Source organism: Danio aesculapii, chromosome 10 (assembly GCF_903798145.1).
Source record: "Danio aesculapii chromosome 10, fDanAes4.1, whole genome shotgun sequence".
Taxonomy (NCBI): domain Eukaryota; kingdom Metazoa; phylum Chordata; class Actinopteri; order Cypriniformes; family Danionidae; genus Danio; species Danio aesculapii.
Window position 1 is genome coordinate 33,316,393 of NC_079444.1, and position 21,376 is coordinate 33,337,768.

At 35.4% G+C, this 21,376-nt stretch overlaps 1 protein-coding gene across 1 annotated transcript in view; it reads left to right on the plus strand.

The window, feature by feature from the left end:
- LOC130235992 (ryanodine receptor 1-like) overlaps positions 1-21,376 on the plus strand; it is a 113,935-nt gene that overhangs the window by 4,031 nt on the left and 88,528 nt on the right. The window contains 23 exon segments of the mRNA XM_056466523.1: positions 2,130-2,249; positions 2,337-2,438; positions 2,977-2,997; positions 3,617-3,691; positions 5,729-5,807; positions 5,895-6,007; positions 6,093-6,192; positions 7,101-7,197; positions 7,484-7,558; positions 8,792-8,948; positions 9,027-9,191; positions 9,454-9,575; positions 11,262-11,451; positions 11,580-11,715; positions 11,819-11,914; positions 13,542-13,660; positions 13,743-13,876; positions 14,710-14,951; positions 16,029-16,221; positions 17,231-17,447; positions 17,527-17,631; positions 19,959-20,062; positions 20,152-20,235. Coding sequence (XP_056322498.1) covers positions 2,130-2,249; positions 2,337-2,438; positions 2,977-2,997; positions 3,617-3,691; positions 5,729-5,807; positions 5,895-6,007; positions 6,093-6,192; positions 7,101-7,197; positions 7,484-7,558; positions 8,792-8,948; positions 9,027-9,191; positions 9,454-9,575; positions 11,262-11,451; positions 11,580-11,715; positions 11,819-11,914; positions 13,542-13,660; positions 13,743-13,876; positions 14,710-14,951; positions 16,029-16,221; positions 17,231-17,447; positions 17,527-17,631; positions 19,959-20,062; positions 20,152-20,235 — 2,846 coding nt within the window.

The following is a 21,376-nucleotide window of genomic DNA, read 5'->3' on the forward strand; positions in this document are numbered from 1 at the left end:
ACATTACATATTCATACAACACATCATATTTGTTGTGAACTGAACTAAACTGAACTTCAGCACTGTTTCAATTTATGATGATCTTCTATGTGAAGCTACTTTGGCACAATCTACATTGTAAAAGCGCTATAGAAATAAACATGAATTGAATTGAATTTGTTGAACTGAATCAGTGGATCAATTATGAGGGTATTTGTTCTTAAAGATCCTGTGAATTTACCAGAAAGTTTTTTAGATGTTAGCCATAAGGATATTTATAACCTAGTGGGCTCCAAATCCGTGACAGAATTTACATTCAAAAGATATAAACATCCAAAGTTTGCAGTTCGTTACTTCCGCCTTAATGGATCAAGGATTTATTTGACGTCACTTCATACTTCAGTTTCTTATCAAATCTTGACCAATCAAATGCTCGCTAGTATCTGACATGCCCCGCCCCTTCAAGACCCTTCTCATTTGCTTCTCATTTGATGCACTTGAGCTCAACCGCTCTCACTGGCAGAGCTGTGATAAAAAAAATAAATAAATAAAAACGCTATTGGCTGTTTTTTTAGAAAGGGGAGGAGCTACTAAGTGTCACACCCTCTCCTCCACATCAAATATAAAAGGCACATTTCAAAGCACTTAATGGGAGCTTTAAGTCTTTTCTGTGGTCAGCTTGTGTATGGAGATAGAGTTAGAGAGTTAAACTGAGTAGCACTTATAAATTGTATATTTCATTTAACTTACTAAATAATTCTGAGTTTCTTATATGGCTTCAAAATATAAATCAGTCTGTCTTTACAGACAGGCCACATCTAAGCCTCCGCACATGTGTTGTGACTGTAACCTGAGCCACATTCAGGATTAGGTTCTTGCTGCTCTGATCAAAGTTACAATTACCGCTCTATGTAGCAGTGATGTGTGCTATGAACATGCCTCACAGCAAGAAGGTCGCAGGTTTGAGTCCCGGCTGGGCCAATTGGCTTCTCTGTGTGAAGTTTGTATGTTCTCCCCTTGTTCGATTGTGTCCGGTGCTCTAGTTCCCCCACAGTCCAAAGGCATGCGCTAAAGGTGAATTGGGTAAACAAAAATTGGCCAAAGTGTATGTGTGTGTGTGTGAATGTATGGGTGTTTCCCAGTACTGGGTTGCAGCTGGAAGGGCATCCACTGTGTGTAACATATGCTGAAATAGTTGGTGGTTAATTTCGCTGTGGTGACCCCAGATAAATAAGGGACTAAGCCGAAGGAATGAATGAAAGAATGATGACTTCCGTTATTATTCATTACTGTGCTGAATTGGATTTCAACAGTTCCTAATTCACTCCCAGTGCTCTCCTTATCTTCATATCGCCAATATTCATTGAATAAAATAATTAAAGAATTGATTTTGGCCAGCTTTTGAGTCAGATGTTAATTGCATAGTTCAACAAAAATCAAAAACAAAGTCAATGTTTTTTCACCCTCTAGATCAGGGGTTCCCAAACTTTTTAGCCCACCCTAAATAACAATGCCAGTGACTCGAGACCTTCCTCCATATTCAGCAGTGGCCTTTATTTTTAATGTATGTTAAGTTCTGCAAAAGTGTCAGAAAGTTTAACATGGCGCCATAAAATCAATCTGCTGCATTTGACGGTATTGCTGTGTCTTTATTATAACATAATCATCTCAGGGGTCGCAATTCAATGGGAAAAAAATGTAAAGGCGGATGGCTTTTTTCATCATCAAGCAACCCACTTGGTAGCCACTGCTCTAGATGGCCCATTTTTGAGTCTAAATGAATTTGTAGGAATAGAAAGCATATTATACAAGTCTACTTACATATTATAATAACCTTTGTGATAAAATATGTCAAAAAACAGTGAAGAAAAATTCCATCCTCATTCACTGTAATATATATATATATATATATATATATATATATATATATATATATATATATATATATATATATATATATATATATATATATACAGTATTTGTAAAATTAAAATTCACTGTAAAAAAAAAAATATATATATATATATTTTACAAAAAAAGATCATACAGTTTTGAAATTAAGTACCAGTAAATGCCAACATAATTACAATTTTTGGGTGAACAATCCCTTTAATGCTTCTTTAAAAACCTTACATCCATTTTCTTTGTAGGATGACCAGGTGGTCCTGCAGTGTACAGCTACTATCCTGAAGGAGCAGATTAAACTCTGTCTGTCCTGTGAGGGATTTGGGAATCGTCTGTGTTTTTTAGAAACTACATCCAATGCCCAGGTATGCAACGGCCTTCTGAAATCATAAATTACTGTATGTAGGATATTGTACGGATGACCAGTTTTCTGCACACATTTGTCATTCTAGAATGTTCCTCCTGATCTGGCGATATGCTGCTTTATCCTGGAGCAGTCTTTATCTGTGCGGGCCCTGCAGGAGATGCTAGCTAACACAACTGAGCTTAATGAGGTTTGTACAGAGCACATATATTAGGAATGGGCTCAAAGTTCACACAAAAATGCATTCACCATTTAACTCACACTCAAGTCCTTCTAAACTTTTATACTAAACACCAAATAAGATATACTGAAGAATTTTGGGAAAAAAATAAATAAATCAGCCATTGATTTCCATAGTAGGGAAAAGTTACTTTGGAAGCTAATAGCAGTTTTCTTCAACATTCTTCAAGATATCTTCCTTTGTCATAAAATCATAAAAGTTTAGATCCACTGGAGGAGGATATGATGTAAATAATGACAGAATATTCCTTTTTGGGTAAACCATCCCTTCAAAGAACACATGGTGCTGGGCAACATGGCCCAAAAAATACTACAATATAGATTTTTTATATTAGTTGATATTAATTAACTAATAAAAATGTTTCGGTTACCTATCAATTGTTATCTGAAAAAATGTATGTTTATGAGCCAAAAACTTTTCACATTGTTTTCAACCCCACCATGACACTTTTCTTCTTCTCCTTCCCTTGTTTTCTCTGTTGTTTTAGGCAGTCGATTTGGATAAATGGGTATGTTTCTGTTTCTGTCTTGCAATTAATCTAATGAGTTTTGCTCATTACTATTACTGTTTCTACCTCACATTACAGCCTCTTTTCAATCCAGTTTTGTTGCTTTAGTTGCATGAACATTATGGATACAACCACTGATGTGGAATGTTTGGCTGATATGATATCCCATAACATTTTACATTTTGAAGCCGATAACCAATATATGCAGGTGAAATATAAATATAAATACAAATCTGTTACATAAATACAAATCTTGATATACATTTTTCTGAACAAACAATTTGTGAGAATATTATTTTCTTACTGGGTCAATAACATTAAAAATAAGGCTAGTGGCAGTCAATATATTGTGCATCTCTTGGTAAAAATATTAAAATTTGTGGTTAGATAGAATTGGACAATCGCAGTTATGGTATAGGTTACATAATTGTATCTTAATTTTATTCCTGCAATTTTGGGCATACTTGTTTTTAAGGGTCACAAAATATGTTTAAAAATGTACCTTATTTTCATGTTATTTCGGACACCATATGTGTCTTGTTGGAGTTTGAAATATAATGGCAGATAATAATATAGATAGTCTGCATATCTTAATTGTGTTTTTCTACCTTCTTTCTAGTCTTCACAAGGAGGAGGCCACCGCACATTGTTGTATGGCCACGCTATCCTACTCAGACACACTCACTCTGGCATGGTGGGTCAAATCTCTGAGGAGTTTTTTTTAAAGAGGCTGTATGTTATAGATTGTAATAATGAAATAGTTTAATAGCTTTTTTAGTTGCCAGTGTATAAAAATCTTATAATGAATAAAAAAAACTTTTATGATGTCCTAGACCAGTGTTTCTCAACCACATTCCTGGAGGACCACTGGCATTTTCATATTCTTTAACCAAACACACCTGATTCAGATCAGCAGCTCATTAGAAGAGACTGAAAAACCTGTAGTGGGTGTGACAGACAAAGGAGACATCCGAAACATGCAGTGTTGGTGCTCCTCCTGGAACGTGGTTGAGAAACACTGTCCTAGACCAGTGCCCAAACTTTTTCATATGAAGGGCCAAAAACCAAATATCATTGAGTGCCATGGGCCGAAGATAAATGTACCAAACAATTTTATTTCATAACATTTCAAAATAAATATAAAACATTACTTTAAATTGTATTATCGAAGGCAGTGTAACTTATAACTTATTGCAATAAAACATAAACAATCACATTTAAAACACAGTGCAATTAAGTGCAATGGAGAATACACTAGTCAAGCAGAATCTGCCTTTGCCTTGATTTGCTCACCAAAGTCTGCATTGTCCTCTATTCGTAGGCTGACAGTATTCACTTTTTAAACTAAATTACAGCATTTAAATTAAAACATTTAATTTCAGTTAGGGTTTTTTTTTTTGTAATTTAACAATAAACAAACAAAAAAAAGATTACATTTAAATTTGAAATTACAATCTCTACCTTGCCATCATTTTCCCTCTTTTCTCAGGGATGGCTGGCCAATCAAAGATTACCATGGGGCAACTTTGGGACCCTAGTTTGGGCATCTCTGTCCTTGACTGTCTAAAAGCTTGTAGACAGATTTATATAAGAAGCATTTTAAACAGGATTTTAATGTTTACATTAACTCGCAACAATCCCAAGACCTCTCTTTTGTGAAACATCACACAAATTCTAATCAAATGTTTTATATAACGTAGTAAGAGGTATTCTGTAATGCAACACAAATGGGTCATGCACAGAAAAAGATTCATTTGACCTATAATCTCACAGGCCTACACTTAAAAAAGCTTGCTGTTTGTTCAAACTTCTTATTTAAAATGAGCCGAAACAGCACAATTCTTGTGTTTTTTTGGGACAACTAAATTGTTTTATGTTTAATTTACTTAAATTTGTAAAAACTAATAAGTTAACTTAATTCTTTCATGTTGTACCAACACAAATCAATTGTGTGGACTATTGCATTTTTTACAGTGTGTGTCTTCTGTATTCTTTATTGTATTGTACTGTATTGGTTGCAGTTCACTTAATGGCCACCGTTGTCACTTTTATCAATGATTTCCTAATTGTACATACAGCCCCTTTAATGGAACAATCCACTTAAAAAAGAAAGGAAATAAGACCCATAGAGGTAAACAGTTACGTTTTACCATTTTTTAATTTATTCAGCCGATCTCCGGGTCTGAATGGAGCACTTTTAGCTTAGCTTAGCATAAATCATTGAATTGAATTAGACTGTTAGCATCTCACTCAAAAAAAGAGCTTTCATAATTTTCGTATTTAAAGCTTGACTCTTCTGTAGTGACATTGAGTCTATTGAGTGAGATGCTAATAGTCTAATCTGATTCAATGATTTATGCTAAGCTAAGCTAAAAGTTCTCCCTTAATTGTAAAACTCAACGGTGTAACTCTCTGTGACTTGTAAAATCAACTTTTTCTAAAAAAAAGTTGAATGTTCCTTTAAGCCAGTGCTTCTCAATTCCGGTCATCTGGCCTTCCTTTCCTGTACATTTTGTATGTCTCTCTTATTTGACACACAAGGATCAAAAGGATCTTATTTGACACACAAGGAACAGTTAGCGAGTTGATGATCTGAATCAGGCGTGTTAAGTAAGGAAAATGCAGGGTGGGTGGGCCCAGAGGACTGGAATTGAGAACCACTGGTTTAAGCTAAACTGCAAAATAAACAATATTTATGTTGATTTTCACTTGATTTCTTCACATGATGCAGTACCTTAGTTGCTTGACCACATCAAGATCCCTCACAGACAAACTGGCCTTTGATGTGGGCCTGCAGGAGGACTCCACAGGTGTCTGATTTCCATTCGATCACCAATACAAACATAAAGTGTGCTCGTAAAGAGAAATCTAAATGAAAGGTGTCCGTTATCTTCTAGGTGAGGCCTGTTGGTGGACCATTCATCCTGCATCCAAGCAGAGGTCAGAGGGTGAGAAGGTCAGGGTGGGCGATGACATTATTCTGGTCAGCGTGTCCTCTGAGAGATATCTGGTAAGGCTTGTGTAAATAATCAACACAGTCTGTTTTGGATCGAATAATGTTGCATATTTGCCTGAAACATCTGTCCTGTCAACAGCACCTCTCTTATGCCAGCGGAGACCTGATGGTGGATGCTTCTTTTATGCAGACCCTTTGGAACATGAACCCAGTCTGTTCAGGCTGTGAGCTGGCAGAGGGTAAGCTGAAAACACAGTTTTTTTGGTTGCTGGGACAAAATCATTTCCAAATCATCATGGGTCTTATTTATAAAAGTGGCATATGCACAAAAAAAGGGGGGGTGGGTGTACGTATGCCACATCCCACTCAAAAGTTATGATCTATAAAAACAAACTTGATAGGAGAATGTGCACGACTGTAGGTAAACTCTTAAGTAAGCATATTTAACTTATACTGGCATATAATTCATCATATGAGCCATAATTATTAATAAATAATTAAGATTTAATTTAGGTGTGCATTTACTTTTAGGTAGGTTTCTATGCAAATTTTATAAACAAGACTCCAGGACAGTAGAATTTGGCAGGGGAAAAAATAGTGATTTGAACAATAGTGTATAAAGTTTTAAAATCACAGTTACACATTAGTGTTTTGGCATTGCACTGTAATACTTTAAAACAGTCTGTTAAAATGCCATCAAATGACTGCTCTTCTAAATATGCCAGAATATACGTATATATATATTTAACTTTTTCTTTTTTTGATAATATATTTGCTATTGTTACACTGAATTGCATTTAGTGGGTGTCTTCTCTATAAGTACCATGTAATCATGTAGTCCATTTTTAGATTTTTTGCTTGAATGTTTTTGTTGTCTTTGAATATACTTGTATATGCCTGTTATATACATAGAGTATTTAATGAATAATTTGCTAAATAGAATCAAATAACAAATATTACATAATATAAAATTTAAAAGGTTACATTACAGCTGAAAAATAATAAAATACTAATATTTTTGTCCGCCTTTCCTTATTTACACATGTAATGTTAAAATATATTAAGCACACAATATTAATATGCATCATTAAAATTGCCCGTTTAAATTTTTTCAGCGTCTTTACAGCAAATGTTTTGCATTATTAAGGGTTTCTGACTGGAGGGCATGTTCTTCGTCTTTTCCACGGGCACATGGATGAGTGTTTAACAATTCCTGGTGCTGAGCAAGGAGACGACCAGAGACGGTGAGCTACAGTTTAAAGCCATATGCTACTTTAATTAAACAGTTAATCTACACCACAAACAATCTTTACTGTGTTTGCATTGTGTGTGTGTGTGTGTGCGTGCGTGCGTGCGTGTGTTCGTTCGTGCGTCCGTGCTTGTGTGTGTGCGTGCGTGTGCGTGTGAGCGTGCGTGTGTGTGTGTGTGTGTGTGTGTGTGTGTGTGTGTGTGTGTGTGTGTGTGTCTGTGTGTGTGTGTGTGTGTGTGTGTGTGTGTGTGTGTGTGTGTGTCTGTGTTTTTTTTATATAGAAATGCTCACTATGAAGGTGGAGCCGTGTGCAGCCATGCCAGATCTCTCTGGAGATTGGAGCCTCTTCGCATTGGGTTTGTTCTCTTTATATAGTCAAAAGTTCTATTTTGTATATGTATTGCAAAATAAAAAAACTCATTTTACAAATGTGGAAATTTGATGCTGTCTCCACCTTTGAAATGTGTGCTAGAGTATTTGGAAATATGTTACACTTAGAAGAACTGAGATTCTAAAATTGTCTATTTTTAACAAGATTTGGGAACTATTCATACTATTTTTGCAGATAGACTGAACTGATGTAGACTTTTACAAGACTTTATTGTATGATAAATTATAAATTATATAAACTTATAATTATTTTATAATGTCTCTTTTGGTTTCATTATGCATTTACATCTTGCTTCAATTTTTAATTTTTGTCCCAGCCAGTTCCATATCATATTATGATTGTAAATGTTATTCATATATAATATGCCTTTTATTAGATTTTTTTATGAACCTTCCACAAACATTTTGATCAATGTCAGATGGGTGGAAGGAAGGGTTTTGAGTTCCTTTTGTTAGTAAGCTAAAATCACTGTTATAGGGTACTTCCAAAAGAACTTTGATTTATGGTCCATCTCGTTCTTGTAAGGATTTAGGCGGTACTTTATGTTTTTTCAATAAAAATAAAGAATTTAAAAAAAGTCAAAGCTTTGCAGGTGAATAGGGTACAAAATAACTTATGTTTATCACCATACTTCCCCAGTTGTTTACAATAGAAATTGCAGATATTTTTTGTGTGCATCAAGTTCTCTAAAATGCATGTTACTTGCAAATGAAGCAGTATTTAATTCAAGCTGACTAAATGTCATACATTTTTAACATACAAATCTGAACATTGGATGAAGTTATTACTACTTGGATTTTGAGAATTGTATTTTATCACTTAATAATTCAGAACATATCACAATCAGCCATAAAAAAAGCCCTATATAATCATAAGACAATATATCTATTGGAATATCCCTCTGTAAAAACATTCAAAATACAGATATGAATAAAACTGTGAAGTTTAGTTTATGTAAGTACTGCTGAAGTGATATTTATGGCTCAGCGAAGGAGAGAAAAAAAAAAGATGTAATATAATGGAAACCTACAGACACAAATTAATTAAGTGCTATAAAAGAAATAATTCATATTAAATGTTTTATTTCCATTATACTGAATAACCAGAAGCCCAAAATCTCAAAATTGACTGGTGCATGGTCCATCTCACCTCCAGTCTTGTGCCCTACGAAGCTGATGTTTAATCTCCTTGTACACAGATGGAGTGGTAGCCACATGAAGTGGGGTCAGTCTTTCAGGGTGCGCCACATCACAACAGGCAGGTATCTGTGTCTGGACGAAGAAAAAGGACTCTTGATAGTGGATGCGGAAAAAGCCAATACGAAGCAATCAGCTTTCTGCTTTCGTGCATCAAAGGTCTGTTCTAACTTGCTGTCTTTGGGATGTTGCTGTTTTAAGAGAATCTTTCCAAACTAATGTCATGTGACTGAGCAGGAGAAGACAGAAGTAGCTCAGAAACGTGATGTGGAGGGAATGGGGATCCCAGAGATCAAGTATGGCGAGTCCATGTGCTTTGTGCAGCATGTCTCCACAAGCCTGTGGCTCACATACGCCTCGGTGGATGCCAAGTCTGCTCGGCTGGGACCACTGAAGAGGAAGGTGAGAGTACTAGCCTAATGAACACTAAAGTTTGTGGCCAGTATGATTTTTTTGGGGGATTGCGTGAAATACCAGACACCTTATTAAGACTCTAAGTTTTTCAAAAAAACTTCTTGCAATTTCTAGGCAAAGGTCAAAAACATCTATCAAGTGCTTAAAGCACTAGTTAAAAAGTAAAATCATTACTTACTGGTGTAAATTCTAACATAAAATATCACAGGTCGCAGACTTTGTCTATGTGAATGTGTTTTTTTTTCCTCAGGCTATCCTGCATCAGGAGGGTCACATGGATGATGCTTTGACTGTGGCTCGGTCCCAGACAGCTGAATCGCAGGCTGCCAGAATGATCTACAACACGGCAGGACTTTTCACTCAGTTCATTAAGTATGTTTTCTTTTTTTTTTGTCCAAAGTCATATTACACAAAATAATACACCTAGAGGTGGAGTATAGGATCATAGAATTTTCATTTTGGATGATTGTTCCCTTTAACAATGTTTTCATACATTGCATACTTTTTTTAATATAGAGTGCATTGATTTTATATGTTAAATTGTATTGTATGGTAGGTGTGTGGCTTAAGTAAGGAAAAACAAATTCCACAAATAGTTTTAGATGCTCATTTATAACCACATGAATTACCACTAAAATAAACAGCTAGCTCTACTTTGATGTTAAATTAGCATTTTACTTGACAAAATGGACAGAAAGAGATGTATTTTTAATGTATTTTAATGTTTAATGTATGTGGAAAAATCAGGTAGGAATTAATATAAATTTCTGCAAAAACAGGTGAGTTTTATAAAGTGTATTGGCTTTCTTTCACTACAGACAAATTACAGTTTGAGCTGAGTGATATGACACGATGCATAAACATCTATTAAACACTTACTGTATACTCAGTAGTCTACACTCAGCGTCCACTTTATTAGGTACACCTTACTAGTACCGGGTTGGCACGCCTTTTGCCTTCAGAACTGCCTTAATCCTTTGTGGCATAGATTCAACAAGGCACTGGAAATATTTCCCAGAGATTTTGGTCCTGATTGACAACGTTTTTCCAATCTTCTATTGTCCATTTTGGTGAGCCTGTACGAATTGTAGCCTCAGTTTCCTGTTCTTAGCTGACAGGAGTGGCACCCGGTGTGGTCTTCTGCTGCTGTAGCCCATCCGCCTCATGGTTGGACGTGTTGTGTGTTCAGAGATGCTCTTCCTCATACCTCGGTTGTAACGAGTGGTTATTTGAGTTACTGTTGCATTTCTATCAGCTTGAACCAGTCTGTCCATTCTCCTCTGACCTCTGGCATCAACAAGGCATTTGCGCACACAGAATTGCCACACACTGGATATTTTCTCTTTTTTGGACCATTCTCTGTAAACCCTAGAGATAATTGTGCTTAAAAATCCCAGTAGATCTGCAGATTCTGAAATACTCAGACAAGCCGGTCTGGCACCAACAGCCATGGCACGTTCAAAGTCACTTAAATCACCTTTCTTCCTCGTTTTGACGCTCTGTTTGAACTGCAGCAGATTGTCTTGACCATGTCTACATGCTTAAATGCATTGTGTTGCCGCCATGTGATTGGCTGATTAGAAATTTGCATTAACGAGCAGTTGAACAGGTGTACCTAATAATGTGGCCAGTCAGTGTACATGTGTTTGTTGTCTCATAACAAACATATTCAACAAATGTCACAATATACGCATTAAACTAACAAAAGCTGAAGTTAAACAGTTCGGAGTAGAGCTGAATAAATGTAGAATTCATATATTCTACATTTTGCTTTCTGTCGAGCTATGAACACTTCATTTTGGTCTCACTGCCTCTCCCATTTTCAAAATAAGAGTTCCACATAAATAATACATACTAATATGTTTAATACAGTCTTAGATAAGCTTAAAAATAAGGTGAAAAAAATTATCATTGTTGTAATCTCACTAGGAAACGTTAATTGTTAAACCGTTGCTCAAAATGTTAACTGACCGACCAACTATTCAGCCCTTCACTGGTTTAGCTAAAAATGTTGTATGAGTGTATGGTATGGTTAAAAACATTTGCTTGTTGTTGTAGGGGTTTGGACTCTCTGAGTGGGAAGAGTAAATCTCCAGGACCGTCCCCTTCTCTGCCTCTAGACGCCATAGTTCTGTCTTTACAGGATCTCATCTTCTATTTCCGGCCTCCAGAAGAGGAGCTCGAACATGAGGAAAAACAGACCAAACTGCGCTCCTTAAGAAACCGCCAGAATCTCTTCCAAGAGGAGGTTAGACAATCTCAAAAATGTATTCGGATACAAAGCAAAAATTCCAATATTTTCATTCAGTGCATGTAGCAAAAAATTAATAAATTTAAATGCACAAACACAAAACCAGCTTCTGCTTTGTCGCACAGGGCATGATCACTCTCGTGTTGGACTGTGTTGATCGGTTGAATGTCTACAACACTTCGGCACACTTCTCTGAATTTGCTGGAGAGGACGCAGCTGAGTCGTGGAAAGAGATCGTCAACTTATTTTATGAGCTGCTCGGTTTGTCTCTGTTTACTCATGATTGTATGATGTAATTTAAAATGATGTACTGTTGTTAGGTAAATGTAATTCACTTGTAAAATGTTTTCTTTTTCACCTTCAGCATCTCTGATCAGAGGAAACAGGGCAAACTGTGCTTTGTTCTGTGATAATCTTGACTGGTTGGTCAGCAAATTGGATCGTCTGGAGGCATCCTCGGGTAAGAAGACTCCAAGAGAGATTGAGATTGATTTTAGAAGATTTGTCATAAAAAAAAAAAAACAGCTAGGACGTTTAATTTTTGAATTAAAATAAATTATGTATATTTATTTAAAGAACCAAATAACTGGTAAAATGAATAGTACAGCTTTTACAGTTCTGCACTTTTAATGGTAATTGTTTTGCATAAAGTGTATGCATAGTTTATATTTGCTCACTGATACATACAACACATTTTTGACACAAATGGCATGGAAAAAATGAATAATTATTATTATTAAATAATTAAAATGCAGACTTCATTTAGACGGTCATTAACAACATTTTCATTGTGGAAAAATAAAACAATTTTTTTTATTTATTTTTTTTTTAGCTCTTACACAATTTTACATTCACCGGCCACTTTATTAGGTACACCTTACTACAGTAGTACCGGGTTGTACCCACTTTTGCCTTCAGAACTGCCTTAATCCTTGGTGGCATAGATTCAACAAGGTACTGGAAATATTCCTCAGAGATTTTGGTCCATATTGACATGATAGCTTCATGCAGTTGCTGCAGATATGTTGGCTGCACATCCATGATATGAATCTCCAATTCCACTACATCCCAAAGGTGCTCTATTGGATTGGTACAGTGAACTGATTGTTATGTTCAAGAAACCAGTCTGAGATGATTTATACTTTATGACATGGCACGTTATTCTGCTGGAAGTAGCCATCAGAAGATGAGTACACTGTGGTCATAAAGGGATGGACATGGTCAGCAACAATACTCTGGTAGGCTATGGCGTTGACACAATCCTTAATTGGTACTAACGGGCTCAAAGTGTGGCAAGAAAATATCCCCCACACCAGGGATCACCAAACTTGTTCCTGGAGGTCCGGTGTCCTGCAGATTTTAGCTCCAACCCTAATCAAACACACCTGAACAAGCTAATCAAGGTCTTACTAGGTATATTTGAAACACCCAGGCAGGTGTGTTGAGGCACCGGACCTCCAGGAGCGCGATTGGTGACCCCTGCCCTACACCATTACACCACCAGCACCAGCCTGAACCATTGTTTCAAAGCAGGATGGACCCATGCTTTTATGTTGTTGACGCCAAATTCTAAATTCTGAAAACCGAATTTCACAGCAGAAATGAAGAAATACTGAAATACTCAGACCAGCCCGTCTGGAACCAACAACCATGCCACGTTCAAAATCACTTAAATCACCTTTCTTCCACTTTCTGATGCTCGGTTTGAACTGCAGCAGATCGTCTTGACCATGTCTACATGCCTAATTGCACTGAGTTGCTGCCATGTGGTTAGAAATTTGCGTTAACAAGCAGTTGTACCTAATAAAAGTGGCCGGTGAATGTATATTAGAAAAATATCAAATATGATAATAGATATTCAGTGCTTCATTTTTAATATAAGTTTCACATAAATGTGACAAAAATGATACTTTGGTACAATTTAATAAAAAAGAGCCAGAATGAATTAAATTCTAACTGTTAAAGAATTCTGGTAGTTTAAGTGTTAATTAATCCTTGCTGAATAAAAATATATTTATTCTTTTAAAAGGAAATTCTTGACCCTAAACTTTTAATGGTAATGTATATGTCTTTGTTTTATATGCCAGGTATTCTGGAGGTGCTTTATTGTATCCTAATTGAAAGCCCTGAGGTGCTTAACATCATCCAGGAAAACCACATCAAATCAATCATTGCACTTTTGGACAAACACGGACGCAATCACAAGGTTGATATCCTTTCATCATTTAGGCTGAAGTCTTTCTAGAGCGTGTCTTCAATTTTAACTGACCACATGCTCTGTTGTGTAGGTTTTAGATGTCCTCTGCTCTTTATGTGTGTGTAATGGTGTTGCCGTGAGGTCCAATCAGAATCTGATCACTGAAAACCTGCTTCCTGGACGGGATCTTCTACTTCAGACCAACATCATCAATTATGTGACCAGGTCTGGCTTAGTATAACTAAAAGTTATATTTTTGATAAAAGCAGGGGTGTAAAAAGTACTTAAAAATGATACTCAAGTGAAAGATTTTGAGTGAAAAAAAAAATCCAAAATTTAATTTTAGTTAAATATCCTATTAAGTATAAAACTTAAGTGAGATGATTTTTTTTTTATTTCTATCACATTAAAATATCCTCTAATGCAACGTAAAATCAATGTCATAAAGTAGTTTGTTATACAAATCTGGTTAAGGGTGAAAAACAAAAACAAATGCAATGACAAAGGTCAAAAACATCATATATATATATAATAGTTACTATATACTTTATAATAGCATTTATACACTCATAAAAAGATCATAATTATGCTTTACATTTAATTTAACATTTAATGTTCATTTAAACACTTTTTTTTGGAAGATTTTGTTTCAGAAAAACATAAAAGACAAAACAATTAAATATACTTTTGTCACTAAAATAGCTGTAAACCAACTTCTAATTACTGGATTTTATTTGCTCTTAATATTCTGCATTCTGCCAATATATTAAACAGACAACTAACAGATATTGGGCTATGGAAAATTAATATTTGTTAATATTTGTTTTATTGTATGAAGATCTAAGTAAAAGTCAAATACAATTCCTGTCAATTATGTAGAATTGCAAGGAGTAATAAAAATGACAGTTTCTTCTTAATTGTTTCTTCTTCTTTATTGCACTTGAGTGAAAGTAATCAGTTTTAATTGTACTTTACCTGAGTAAAGTTCAAATCCCCTAAAAATAATTTTGCATCCCTGCATAACAGAGAGTTTGAAGCTCATGTTTGGTGTTTTTCAGTATGAGACCCAACATTTTTCTGGGCACATGTGAAGGCTCGACTCAGTATAAGAAGTGGTACTATGAGTTGATCGTAGACCATGTGGAGTCTTTCCTGACCGCTCATCCATTTCACCTTCGTGTTGGCTGGGCTTTGACTGAGGGCTACAGCCCGTATCCCGGAGGTGGCGAAGGATGGGGAGGCAATGGAGTTGGAGATGATCTGCACTCTTATGGTTTCGATGGGTTAAATCTGTGGACTGGTGAGAATTAATCCTTGAAAAAGTTTCATATTGGCCCATAGAGGACAAAATGTCTATCAAAATCTGATCATAAAAGTATCATATTATAAAAATAATTCACTGAGATAGATTTCTTCCCCTCCATCAGTCCTGATGATAATTAACAAAAATGCATTAATTTAAAACATTTTAACCCATTAAATGGATTATTATTTACATAATGCCACGGTTGTGTTTTTATGTGAAAACTATGCTACAAAAAAAGAAGTGGATTGGATTGGAATTTCTTTATTGTTCCCGAGGGGCAGTTTGATTCACAGCAATAGCCGACACAAGATTACCACACAAACATAAAAGTAACTAGAAAATTAATCATGGTCAAGTCAAATGGTAATTATAAAGTACACAAAACATGTTCAAATAGCAGCAATATCCAGTGTACACAATATGGGTTAAAAAATAGTAAATACACAATTGCATTGCAATGGAAAAGCAACAAATTTATAATAACAATTATGAGTGTATTGTTTTGATTGTTCTTATGTCTTTAAATCCTTAACGTAAGTTTCGAATTCATTTATTTATTTATTTATAAAATTCTTACAATTTCTGGATTCCTATGTCTGGTTGTTTTGTGTACCCAATGTGGATAACCCTATCTAAAATACATCTGTATGTAAACCTAGAAGCTGCAATACAAAAACAAACCAAAAAAAAAACTACACTACTATTATTTTCGGGATACCAAGTGAGATTTTTACAGTCTTTGTACTTGAAAAGACTTTTAAGTCTTTTCAGAAACAACATTATTGATGGAATTATTTTTAGGAAGTGTCACATAAAAAAAATACAATTATACATGCAAAATAACTCATACATGTTCATACCAGCACACATAATTATACATTCTATATTCTAAAATCGAATGGTAAAATAAATGTTTCCTTTTAATAAGATGGAATGAAATACAATTGATAAAAGTTTAATACCAATAATTTGTGAATGATACAACTGATCACTCCTGTAAATGGCAGAACTTAATCAAATTATTATTTTTTAAAGGTCAGTGTGAAATATAGCATTATTTTCTATTGTCAGGTCGTGTACCACGTCAGGTGACATCACCCAGCCAACACATTCTCTCGGCTGAGGATGTGGTGAGCTGCTGTTTGGATCTGAGCGTTCCCAGCATCTCCTTTCGGATTAATGGACATCCCGTTCAAGGCATGTTCGAGAACTTCAATCTGGATGGTCTTTTCTTCCCCGTGGTCAGCTTCTCAGCGGGGATAAAGTAAGATCTTTGAGTTTGGTTGTTGATATTTTGAATAAATGATCAGACAGAAGAAAAAATATTAGTGTTGCTAGGAATCAGTGTAAGCAAATTCAGCAAATGCGCGTTTATCTTTTAAACAGTGTCTAATTCACAGCTAAATTTACAAACCTTGGAGAAATAAGTTCTGTCTGAGAGTTTGAGTCTCAAGAAATCTTATATTAGCTTTTGTTTTCATATACCGTACATGTTCGGTTTACGAAATTCATTAATTTTCCGTTATTCATCAGGGGTCACACACAGAATGAATTGTCAACTTATCTAGAATATGTTTTACACAGCAGATGCCCTTCCAGCCGCAACCCAGTACTGGGAAAAACCAATACACATACACTACGATCTATTTAGCTTATTCAAGCACATTCAAGCACACGTCTTTGGACTGTGGGGGAAATCAGAGCACCCAGAGAAAACCCACGCCAACTCGGGGAGAACATGCAAACTCAACACAAAAATGCCTACTGGCCCAGCTGGGGCTCGAACCAGTGACCTTCTTGCTGTGAGGCGACAGTGCTAACCACTGAGCCACCATCCTGCCATATTTTCATATTAATTTCTAGTTTGTTTATTAATTAAATGTTAATTTGAAAAGAGTTCACCTCATTTCTACAGTTGTTATGCGGGTTTTCCTGTGCTGTTAAGTAAAATTTTAGTTCTGATAACTTTTCTTCCAAATTTAGTACTTTTTTAGCCTGCAAATGATAAGAAAATATTAAATGTTTTTATTTGTTGTGATTGAAAATCTAAAATATTTAATTTATTGATTCCAATATTAATTTTTTTTAATTCTTTTAAAATGAAAACTTTGGTATTTTGTTGTTTAAAATAAAGATTAAACGTCTGAAAACATGACACCTTTTATTTTTGACCTTTGACCAATAAATCAATATTCTTCAACCACTATTTATTTCAACAGTTTTAATAAGAAAAAATTTCAAAATTTTATTACATTTTCTTTTTGTCATTACAGAGTGCGTTTTCTCCTTGGCGGACGACACGGAGACTTCAAATTCCTCCCTCCTCCAGGTTATGCCCCGTGCTATGAAGCAGTTCTTCCCAAAGACAAGCTGCGGATTGAACCCATTAAAGAGTACAAGCATGACAACGATGGTGTCCGGAACCTGCTGGGACCGACACAGTCTCTCTCCCACACCGCCTTCACTCCATGTCCGGTGGACACTGTGCAGGTTTGATTTCATTTAATTAGATGGCTGTATAAATGTGTCATCTACTGTATTGATTTTGCCATCTCTATTACTTCTACAGATTGTGCTTCCTCCGCATCTAGAGCGTATCAGAGAGAAACTGGCTGAAAATAGCCATGAGCTGTGGGCTGTCACTCGAATCGAACAGGGTTGGACATATGGACTAGTGAGTTTTTTTTAAATAACATAAATTATTAATATACAGTAATATATAGCTTTAAGAATCATATTAAAGGGATAGTTCACACATATGGAGAAATGAGTCTGAAAAAAATGACACAAAGTATTAATATATATAAAACTATATAAATCATATTAAAGCCATCGTTCACACAAAAATGAAAATTTACTCGCTATTTACACACCATGAGTTTTTCTTTCCTGTTCAGCACAAAAGAAGATATTTTGAAGAAAGTTGAAAACCTTTAACCATTGACTTCCATAGAGGGAAAAACAAATACTACGAATGTCAATTGTTACAGGTTTCCAACATTTTTCAAAATATCTTCTTTTGTGTTCAAAAGAAAATAGAAACTCATAAAGGTAGAGTAAATTATGACATCATTTTCATTTTTGGGTGAAATATCCCTTTAAAGTACTCTTAAAATTCAAATTAAAAGGTTTCTTGGATGTTGGCATCAATTCATCTTAATTTTATCTATATGCTACAATGCACTCCAAAACATTTAGAAGATATAAACTCAATTCTGCCAATAGGAATCAACAATGTTCATGATCTTACGATTCAATTAAACTTTTCATCAGATATTCTGACCAATCAAATGCTCTCTAGTATCTGAAGTGTCCCGCCACCTACAAGACATGGTTGAAATCAGTCACTCATCCACATGTCACTCAATGATCAAACTGTGGCTTCTTCTAAACATATATTAGAAAAGTGTTGATCTGAACTTCTGCATCTTTATTGGTCGCAACAATCCGGGGAGTGTGCTGGATGCCTTTATTTAATACCCTAATTAAATAAAGAAACCAGAATCCTCTCTTGGTTGTATTTCTTAGCTAGAGTTTTGTTAGGACCATCTTTTGTGATGTTGTTTAAGGAATAAATTAGATTCATACCTTACCACACAAGGTATCTTGATGGGTTCTGCAGATGAAGCCAATGTCCACTCCAGTGAAGAAAATTAATAAAACACACTTTTATTAATAAAATAAATCCAGTGAAAAAGAAGAATAAGTGTTTGATATACTTCATGATATCTAAAGTTTGATATACTTAAGGATATAAGTTAATACATAGAAATCCCTTTTTGTTCTCTCTCTATGATGATACATTTGAATAAAAACGTAGCAAAGCATTTCTTCTATTGCATCAGCATCTACTAGGCAGTCTTGTCCTCCAAGATCATAGCTCCTAGTTGGCAAAGAATATCTTTTTCTGGCAGTGCCAGTAGCCTAGTGGGACTGCGCACTGACATATAGCACCAATGTGCTCACGGTGACCCGAGTTCGATTCCGGCTTGACGTCCTATGCCGACCCTTCCCCTCTCTTTGCTCCCAAGGCTTTGCTGTCTGAATTCTCTACTGTCCTGTCATAATAAAGGTGAAAAACCCCTATCCTAACCCCTAAACCTTTTTCTGAAGATAACGCTCCCAGTCTTCTTCCAGTTTTCGATTGTAATAGTTGGTCAGAAATGTCATCTGGGCCATTTCTACCTTTATGGTCAGCAGAAAATTGACCCACTTCAGTACATCGTCCTTGTCCTCTTCGAACTCTCTGCCGTAGGCTGTTGTCTTTTATGTTACTTCTCATTGCTAATAGCTGTTTTTGTAAGTATAGGAATATCCGAATATGTAAGTAAGTTTTTGTGTCCCGAACGACAATAATGTCATTAAATCATCCAGACACTACAGGAGCAACACCAAAAACCTTGGTACACTCACCTTGCAGATCCACTTTACCTCAAAGACTGACTGAACTGTGATATAAATAAAATGCTATTGGCTATTTGTAAAAAAATGTGAGGGGCTATACAATATGTCCCACCCTGTCTTTATAGTTGAACTATGAAATTACACCTGAAATGACATCACACATCAAACAAAGCTGTGCATTTAATGGTATATCAGGCAACCTTTAATTAAGTGCACAGTGAAGACAGTTTCATTGTGTTTACACTGGCTGAGTGGTTAGCCCTGCCGCCTCACAGCAAGAAAGTCACTGGTTCAAATCCCCGCTCGGCCAGTTGGCATTTGCCTCCCCATGTGTGGGTTTCCTCCGGGTGCTCCAGTTTCCCCCACAGTCCAAAGAAATGCGCTGTAAATATATTAGATGAACTGAATTGGCCGTAGTGTGTGAATGTGAGGGTGTATGGGTGTTTCCCAATACTGGGTTGCGGCTGGAATGGCATCTGCTGCATAAAACATACACTAGAATAGTTGGCGGTTCATTCTGCTGTGGCGACTCCTGATAAATAAGGGACTAAACCAAAGGAAAATGAATGAATGTCAGTTTTGTCCCCACTCTTGCAGTTTCGTGATGACAACAAGAAGCTGCATCCCTGTCTAGTGGACTTCCAGAGCCTCCCAGATCCTGAGAAGAGCTACAACCTGGCGATGTCGGGAGAGACGCTGAAGTGAGTAAATTACACAGCATTTACAGGTTTGTTTCTGTGTTTAAGAAGCATAAAAACATGACCGCTTTATCTCTGTATCGTCTCTGTAGGACTCTTCTGGCTTTAGGGTGTCATGTGGGCATGGGCGATGAAAAAGCAGAGGAGAACTTGAAGAAGATCAAACTTCCTAAAACGTCAGTATTACAGAATTTTTCAGGAACATGTAAAACTAATAATGTGATGAAGTTTTAATTGTTTGTGTATATATATTTTCGGGTGGTTCGAAAGACCCATCCCTCACTGACAAAGGGCCAAAATATGTATTTGAGCCCGTACTTGAGCTCATCTGTCTATTTTTGACTGCTGTGCCAGTATAAATAATGAAAATAACCTATCGAAAAAGGCTTTAAGACCAAGCGAAATCCTCCGTTGGCTGTCGCTTCGGTGTGACTTCAGCTAATCAGTTTTGTTCAATGCAAACAATTATTTTTCATAGGTTCAACATCCAGCTGTGCAAGAAAACATAAGAATCTGACGTATCTTTCGCTACTGACCTACTATATTGTTGTTAAATATAGAAAACATTTTACAAGTAACTTTTATTCTAAATCTTGAATCTTATTCTTGAAACTAAAATGATCAACTAAAAAGTGTGACGCACCAAAAGTGGCCCGTATTCAAATTAATTTGAATACTAATTTGGTTATTATTGTTATCCATACATTTTCAAAAAATCATGAATCTTTACATTTATTATTATTATTATTTTATTATTATTATTATTATTATTATTATTATTATTATTATTATTATTATGTTTTTTTATTATTCAAATAGCCAAATTCTGACTGAGGAAAGTAAAATGTGCTAACTAGTTAGTTATTTGCTTAACAAATGACAATAGACTACAGTTTTTAATTTAAAATTTTAATGAATTCCTATTTTCTTACCCAATGAAATATGATGACATGATTTTTTTTCATATTTCTTTATTCTAAATCTTTAGGAATATTTTTTTTTGGTATATAAAAAAGTGTGTTTATGATGTGTGTTTATGATTGTGCTTAAAATATCACTAAAATGCAGTATTTAAATCTCATAATTTAATAGAAAATAAAGTGAATAACTGCAAAAAGGTCCACTTTTTGATAAAAAAGAACCACCCTTTTCACTGGGCTGGCTACGGGCCTGAAATGTTATACTTTTATTCAGCAAGGTTGAATTAAATTGACCAAAAGTGACAGTATAAATGCTATTTAGATTTAGAATTTAAAATGAGATCCAATATAACACTCTTTATTTGCTAAATGCCAATCTTGAACATTTTGAACAGTA